Source organism: Hemitrygon akajei, chromosome 11 (genome assembly GCF_048418815.1).
Source record: "Hemitrygon akajei chromosome 11, sHemAka1.3, whole genome shotgun sequence".
NCBI lineage: Eukaryota > Metazoa > Chordata > Chondrichthyes > Myliobatiformes > Dasyatidae > Hemitrygon > Hemitrygon akajei.
In genome coordinates, this window is record NC_133134.1 from 7,347,089 (window position 1) to 7,355,776 (window position 8,688).

Here is an 8,688-nt window from a genome sequence, read left to right on the forward strand (position 1 = left end):
CTGGGAAGTTGATAGGTAAAAGACAAAGGGCTGGAGAAAGAAATCTGATAGGAGAGGCTGAAGACAACAGAAGAAAGGGAAGGGGAGGAGCACTAGAGGGAGGTGAGAGAATCGGGAATGGCGAAAGGGCAGTTACTGGAATTTCGAGAATATGTGACCTCAATTTTAACTATCAACTTGCAGAAAACATGTCAGGGCTAACTTTCCAATTGAAATACTATAAACCCATGACCACAATGGTAAATTGAGGTGAATCTACTTCACCCTGTGGGTGTTGAGGATTTCTCTACCAAGTGTCATTTCGATGAACTGTGTATAAGTGAAATTAGAAGAATAGCTTTATTTGTCATATGTATATTGAAACATTCAGTGAAATGCGTCATTTGCGTCAATGACCAACACAGTCCGAGGATGTGTTGGGGGCAGCCTGCAAGTGTTGCCATGCTTCCGGTGCCAACATAGCATTCCCACAACTCACTAACCCTAACCCATAGACCTTTGAAATGTGGGAGGAAACCCACAAGGAGAACATACAAACTCCTTACAGAGAGCAATGGGAATTGAACCTTGATCGCTGGTGCTTTAACCGTTAGGGTCATTGTCACCCTAATCTTGTGAGCAGGAAAAAGACAATTGAAATCAGACGACAGAGTCATAAGCCTGCAATGTTTATGTCTGATTATTTTGTTCTTTCTTCCAACATTTGCAGCTTTAGGTCCTCATTAGAGTTAGACCTTAATTTTACTCAATCGGGCTGACCATGTCATTTGCATATAGTAGACTCTCAAATCAGATAGTCTTCTAAACTCTGTCCTAAAAAGAGATTGGCTGACAGAAATAAGAAAACATTCAATGAATTTTCCAAACCATGGAAAAGTACAACAGCCCATCTACAAATCCTGGGAATCCATGGCCCAGGGCCTCAAGGCCTTGGATTCCTGAGTCCCTGCAGTGGATGCACTAGCTCCGGACGAATGGCAAAAGGAACACACACCATCTCCTAAACTAACAACCCATCTGCCCTTCTTTCCTCTGCTTGTCCCATAATCCTGAGCAACAACACTGGAGGAATTCAGCAGGTCAGGAAGCATCTGTGGAGGGGAATAAACAGTTGAAGTTTTGGGCTGATACCCTTCATCAGTACAGGAAAGAAGCACAAACTGGAATAAGGTGAGGGAGAGGGGAAAAGTACTAACAAGCAGGTTATAGGGGAAAATGGGTGGGTGGGGAGGGAGGATGAATTAAAAGCGAGGAGGTGATAGGTAGAAGAGATAAAGGGCTGAAGAGGAAGGAATCTGATAAGAGAGAGGACCACAAGAGAAAGGGGAGGAAGTGAAGTGAGGCATCAAAGGGAGGTGATGGGTAAGTGAGGAGAAGAGAAGGGAGCCAGTCTTGGAATGGGATGGGAGGGGGTGAAATTACTAGAAGCTATAGAAACCCTGGTATTACAGGAAAGATTCTAGCAAGCAGGATAAAGCTAGTATCATTAGTAGGATGCAAAGAGCGAGAATAAAGGGAACTTTTTCTGTTGGCTGCCAGCAACTAGTGGTGTTCCACAGGGGTCTGTGTGGGGACCAATTATTTTTAAGTTATATGTTTGGATGACGGAATTGATGGCTTTGTTGCAAAGTTTGCAGACAATACACACAGGTGGAGGGACAGGTAGTTTTGAGGAAGTGGAGGGGCTACAGAAGGACTTAGATTAGAAGTAGCAGATGGAATACAGTGTCGGGAAGTGTATGGTCATGCACTTTGGTAGCAGAAATGAAAGAGTTGACTATTTTCTAAATGGAGGAAAAATACAAAAATCTGAGGCACAAAGGGACTTGGCAGTCCTCGTGCATGATTCCCTAAAGATTCATTTGCAGGTTGAGTCTGTGGTGAGGAAGGCAAATGCGATGTTAGCATTCATTTCAAGAGGACTAGAATATAAAAGCAAGGATGTAAGTGCTTTATAAAGCACTGGTGAGGCCTCACTTGGAGTATTGTGAGCAGTTTTAGGTCCCTTATCTGAGAAAGGATGTGCTGAAACTGGAGAGAGTTCAAAGGAGGTTCACAAAAATGATTCCAGGATTGAATGGCTTGTCATGTGAAGTGCGCTTGATGGCTCTGGGTCTGTATTCACTGGAATTCAGAAGAATGAGGCATCACCTACTTGAAGCCTTTCAAATGGTGAAAGGCCTTGATGTGGAGAGGGTATTTCCTGTGGTGGGAGAGTCTAAGACCAGAGGGCACAGCTTCAGAATAGAGGGGCGACCTTCTAGAATGGAGATGAGAAGGAATTTCTTTAACTATAGAGTGGTGAATCTGTGGAATTTTTTGCCACAGGCAGCTGTGGAGGGCAGGTCTTTATGTGTATTTAAGGCAGAGGTTGATTGGACAGGGCATGAAGGGATATGGGGGAAAGGCAGAAGACTGGGGCTGAGAAGTATGGATCAGCCATGATAAAACTGGAGCAGACTCGATGGGCCAAATAGCCTACTTCTGCTCCTATACCTTATGGTCTTAAATCAATGTTCATGCCATTTGTTTGGAGGCTACCCAGAAGGAATATGTGTTGCTTCTCCAACCTGAGAGTGGCCTCATTGCTGCAGTAGAGGAGGCCATGGACCAAGATATTGGATTGGGAAGAAGAATTAAATTGGGTGATCACTTGGAAATCCAGCCTGTTGTAGTGTATCACAATCCTGAGAGCTCAGAATCAGGTTTATGCCGTTAAGTATGTTGTTTGGAGGCAGCAGTAATTTGAAATACATAATTTTAAAAACTATAAATCATGCTAAGATATTCAGTATATAAATTAAATAAGTAGCACAAAAAGAGGAAAAAAGGTCATGTTCATGGGTTCAATATCCATTCAGAAATCTGATGGCAGAATGGAAGAAGCCGTTCCCTGAATGTCGAATGTGTCTCTTCAGGCTCCTGTACCTCATGAGAAGAGAGTGTGTCCTGGGTGATGGGGGTTCTTAAAGATTGATGTCCAGCTTACACACTGCTGCTCCTTGAAAAGCGTGCCACCCTTGAGAGCAATTGAACTTTATAGCTGTGCAGTTCTATCCGGGAGCATCAGGCTGACTTGCCCTTGGTGTTTCCTTCTGAAGTGTCCCTGTTGTTGACTCCTCTTAGGCTTGCTAATGGGCCAGGTGTGGCTTCCTGGTAATGGCCAAAGAGGAAACACGGAGCCTGTTCGTCACAGTTCGGTCTCTGTGCCGGCGTTGCAGGCGCTGGGGAAAGCGCAAACCAATGAACAAGTATTGACATACTTTGGGGAATGTTGGACAGACTGAGGACCAATTTCCACATAGACTTCTCTAAACTTAAGCCCACCTCTAACAGAATCGGTGATGAATTCGGGCGTTTTGTGAGTTCCCACTACCAGAGGCTGCCAGGTGACTTGCGCGAGGTCCCGTTCGAGAGAAATATAACAAATCAAAAAACGACCGGACTTGGACCTTTTATCACATTTTTTCCTCATTATTTCCAGCTTTCTTCAGAAAGTGATAAAAGTTTGCAGGCGGGTAGATAGATACTTTATTGATCCCAAAGGAAATGACAGAGTCACTGGTGGCATCACAAGTGCTCGGGTATACAGATATACAAATATTCGAAGGGAAGTAAGAAAGAATAAATATTAGGTTACTTCAAACTGTCTAATAGGAGGGGGTCATCACTTCCCCGGCTACTGGTTGATTCATCACAGCACCTAATGGCCGAGGGTAAGAATGACCTCATTTTGCGCTCTTTGGAGCAGCGCAGTTGTCTTAGTCCTCCTCTGTTCAGCCAAGGTGGCATGCAGAGGGTGAGGGGCATTGTCCAGAATCGCCAGGATTTTCCGTAGGGTCCTTTGTTCTACCACAGCCTCCAGTGTGTCCAGTTTGACTCCTATAACAGAACCAGCCTTTCAAATCAGTTTATTGAGCCTGTGGACATCACCCGTGTTGATGCCATTGCCCCAGCACACCACCGCAGAGATTGTACTGGTGACAACAGACTGATGGAACGTGTGAAGGAGATAGGAAATAGGAAATAGGAAGGGTCTTTTGAAGTTCAGAACAGTACCAGACTCGAAAGCAGTTACTTTCCCCAAGTAGTACGGCTGATCAATTCCTCCGCCTGTTAACCCACGCCTCCACAAACCCCACCACGACTTTACTAGCGTCACTTTATGGACATACAATCAAGCTACCTCATGACTTTGTTTATTGTGTTTTTATTGTTGTGTTCATCTTATTGTTTTTTTTCGCTGCATCGGATCTGCATCACAAGTGCCCAGGTATTTTGTTCTCCTTTACACTTGTGTCCTGGAAATGACGTTTAAAAATGTTTGAATCTCGAGTTGGAGTCGTGTGCGTTTAGGGTTAGGCAGCTTGTCGGGAGTGATGGGTGAATTCAGGTCGGGAGCGATGGGTGAATTCAGGTCGGGAGCGATGGGTGAATTCAGGTCGGGAGCGATGGGTGAATTCAGGTCGGGGGCAATGGGTGAATTCAGGTCGGGGGCGATGGGTGAATTCAGGTCCGGAGCGATGGGTGAATTCAGGTCGGGAGCGATGGGTGAATTCAGGTCGGGGGCGATGGGTGAATTCAGGTCGGGGGTGATGGGTGAATTCAGGTCGGGAGCGATGGGTGAATTCAGGTCGGGGGCGATGGGTGAATTCAGGTCGGGGGCGATGGGTGAATTCAGGTCGGGAGCGATGGGTGAATTCAGGTCGGGGCGATGGGTGAATTCAGGTCGGGAGCGATGGGTGAATTCAGGTCGGGAGCGATGGGTGAATTCAGGTCGGGAGTGATGGGTGAATTCAGGTCGGGAGCGATGGGTGAATTCAGGTCCGGAGCAATGGGTGAATTCAGGTCGGGGGCGATGGGTGAATTCAGGTCGGGAGCGATGGGTGAATTCAGGTCCGGAGCGATGGGTGAATTCAGGTCGGGAGCGATGGGTGAATTCAGGTCCGGAGCGATGGGTGAATTCAGGTCGGGGGCGATGGGTGAATTCAGGTCGGGGGCGATGGGTGAATTCAGGTCGGGGGCGATGGGTGAATTCAGGTCGGGAGCTATGGGTGAATTCAGGTCGGGGGCGATGGGTGAATTCAAGTCGGGACCCCGGGGTGCCGACAGTGAAACTACCCCAGCGGCCAGACAGCGGACGGGAGGGAAGGAGCAGGGTTCGAGCCTCCGGTTGGGAGGAACTCAGATCCTGTTTGCGGAGCGGTGAATCCGCCCCCGACTCTCTCATTGGAAGAGGTGGAAGGGATACGTGTACAAAACGGAGCCTGCAGAAAGCACTCCTGATGCCAGTCCACTCACACACCGGATACCTTCTCCATCCCTACCCCAGGTAAGAAACCAACTCAACTCTGCCAAAAAGTGTTTTATTTTTCACTCTGGTACTGACGATTATTTAGCCGCTTCTATACTTCCCTATAAAATATTGTAGATCTTCTAAACTCTGGATGATCCCTGATATAAAAGACTTTTGGTGGTGAAAACAATTACGAGTTAGTTAACATTGTTCTTTAACTAGATTAGACACACTTGATACATATGCACTTTCTTAAATTTGCGAATGTGTGAAATAATAAGTGAAAATATTACTTTAATGATCAGATTGTTGGAGATCGTGATACTCCAACCCGAATTTTCTAGAGATTATTTCTTGAATTTATCCATAACTTTTAGGTGCTGTGTTAGCAAAGATTAATGTAAGATTTTGCATTGGTGCAACTGTTTTACTTTTGATTTCTGCAGCCGGTCCCTTCGTTTTGGTTTAGCGTTGACCAGCGGCGCTCGGGCGATGCATTTCAGGCGGAGGAGCAGCGCGGAGGAGCTGGAGCCGAGAGGATGAAGTCGCAGCCGCCCTCGCACTCGCGCTGCTCGCCCACTCCCTCGGGCACGAGCGGCGGGGACGAGCACGGGGATGGGAGCGGCGACGGCGAGTGCCCGCCGGCCGACTCCACCTGCAGCTGGCAGAGGCGGAGCCGAGGCGCGCGCTCCCGCGGACTGGGCGCGAACGGCGTGGGCGGGCGCCGCGCCCGGCGGCACGCGCCCAGCGCCCGCGAGCGCAACTTGCGCCGCATCGAGAGCAACGAGCGCGAGCGTCAGCGCATGCACCACCTGAACCGCGCCTTCCAGGCGCTGCGCGAGGCCGTGCCGCACGTGGAGGCGGACCGCAAACTGTCCAAGATCGAGACTCTCACCCTGGCCAAGAATTACATCGAGTCCCTCACCTCCACCATCCTGGGCATGAGCAAGGAGCAGCCTCCGGTCCGCCAGGGGGAGCCACGACCCTCTCATCCGGCCCGCCAGGGGGAGCCTTGACCCACTCATCCGGCCCACTAGGGGGAGCCGCGACCCGCCCCTCCCTCCCACCAGGGGAAGCTCCGATTCACCCCTCCCACCCACTAGGGGGCGCTCTGACCTGATTCTCCCACCCATCAAGGAGAGCCGCGACCCGCCCCTCCCTCCCACCAGGGGGTTCTCTGACCCACCCTTCCCACCCACCAGGGAGAGCCGCGACCCGCCCCGCCCACCAGCGGAGCCCCGAGCCACCCCTCCAGCCATCCAGGGTGAGCCCCAATGCACCCTGCAGCACGGCGTCAGGGCCGAAGAGGTTGACACCGGTGACCCAGCTCAACGCTCCACCTTCCTCTATTGAATCCCCTCCCGGAGCTAAAGTCCCCTTGGATAAGGGGGAAAGGTGGAATGGCAGTCAAGGCCAAGAAGAGGAGGACGACAATGACGATGAAGTTGATATCCCTGCTACCTCAGCAGAGGGCATGGTTAGGTTTGGGGTACCATCTTCACCCTGAGGCTCTCTGAGTGGACATGGTGAACTCAGTGGTGTCCATCTTCCTTGGAGTCCACACGGCCGACGTGATCCCACAGACTCGATGGGCCAAATGGCCCAATTCTGCTCTTTAATGTGAAACCGACACCATGTTTTGCAGAGGAGAACTTACTGCCAGCACCCTCTCCTTTCTGATGATGCCTTGAATATTTGGTGGTGGCTGGTAGCTGCCGATGGGATTGTACCCCTCAGAGACACGGCACTGGAACCAAGCGCCTCTGTATCAGCTGCCAGAGAGGGACAGCAGGGGCCGCATCCGTAATTGAAGCCATCAAGGTGCCAGGTACTTGTGCTGACAGACTTGGAAAAATGGGCTCTCCGAGTACGAGTATCACCATGTGTGTGTTTTTATTAATGTGTTTTATGTGACTATTTGGGGGATATGGTTTGAGTTTGCCCACTCAAATGCGATGCAATGCCATTTTAGCATCCCAGCAGCTGGGTTGTGAAGACAGTTAAGGATTAAATCTTGGTAACCTGCTTGTGAAGATAGTTAGGATTTAATTGTCTTGGTATCCCAGATGATGGTAAATGGCTTCCCTGCATTTGAATGAAGATGATTAAGTATTAAATCAATGCAACTTTGAGATTGTGCCCCCTTTTACCCTTGTAGATTTTGCAATACCCGGGAATTTCCACTGGTCAATGAATCGTCCACACATCAGGTCATGAAAAGCTGTCCTTTCTGGTGAAGTCATTCTTGAGAAGGTGTTCACTTGTAGTGCCTAAAGGTGATTTTGTTCTATGCCTGGTTATTGCATAAGAAGTACAGGAGGTTGCATTGCAAATAAGACCCTAAAACTATTAACTTTGAACATAACCAGGACCTTTGAGATGACTGTGTAAAATGAAAAGTGATCTACTCATTCTCCCTCTGGCTCCCTGCCTTGTTCCCTTTATTCAATGGTCTATGTTCCCCTCCTACAGATTCCTCCTTCTTCAGCTCCCCATTATCACCTCCCAGCTTCTCAAATTCAGAAGCATTCACTTATCACATGTACATTGAAACATACAGTGAAATGTGGCGTTTCTGTTAGCAGCCAAGACAACCCAAGGATGTGCTGGGGGCAGCTTGCAAGTATCACCACACATTCCATCGCCAGTGCAGCTTGTCCACAGTGTACACAGAACAACGTAAGTATCAACAACAGCAGCAAAACAAGCCCCTTTCTTCCCAACAAGCCCCACACACACACACAGAGTCCCCTGTCTCCACTCTCCAGCTTTCCTCCTCCATTTATCTGGATGAACCTATCAGCTGCCATTTCCTGTTCCACCACCACCCCCAATCTTTTATTTTGACCTTTGTCCCTTTTTGAGACCTGATGAAGGATCTTGGCATGAAACATCAACTGTTCATCTCCCTCCACAGATGCAGAGTTCCTCCAGCAGTTTGTGTGTATTGATTAACAGTTGAATGTTTTAAGGGCACTTGCTTTTAATTCAGTGACCTGAAGCATAATATTTCTTGCCTCCAGGGAGTGAGAGAGGTTTCTAGGTAAAGGGGCTGTTCTTGCATTCAGTTTAGTTCTCTTTGGCATAGTCGACAGATTTACCACAGCCAACACAGAAATAGCTGTGCATACTGCCTTAATGTGGCATTTCACATTCTTGTCTGGCCATGGAGAAGGATCACTTGGTATTTGCTAGTAAAGCTAAGACCTATCTGCAACACCGTGGTAGTGTCTTTGCTTGCAATATAAGAATTTCACTTAATTGTTGGAAATGTCTCGGCTGCAAGAGGTAATACAAGAATTACTGAAGAAAATTTGCAATGGAAATTTTGTCCGGATGACAAAGGTTCACCGTTATATCAGAATAGTTCTGGGGCTCTACAGAGTTGATCA

At 48.4% G+C, this 8,688-nt stretch overlaps 1 protein-coding gene across 1 annotated transcript; it reads left to right on the forward strand.

Moving 5' to 3' along the window:
• Positions 1 to 5,287: 5,287 nt before the first annotated feature.
• Positions 5,288 to 6,351, forward strand: bhlha15 (basic helix-loop-helix family, member a15). Its single transcript, XM_073059870.1, has 2 exons — positions 5,288 to 5,332; positions 5,743 to 6,351. The coding sequence occupies exon 2, from the start codon at positions 5,836 to 5,838 to the stop codon at positions 6,310 to 6,312; it is 477 nt and encodes a 158-aa protein (XP_072915971.1). The 5' UTR covers positions 5,288 to 5,332; positions 5,743 to 5,835; the 3' UTR covers positions 6,313 to 6,351.
• The last annotated feature ends 2,337 nt before the right edge of the window (positions 6,352 to 8,688 follow it).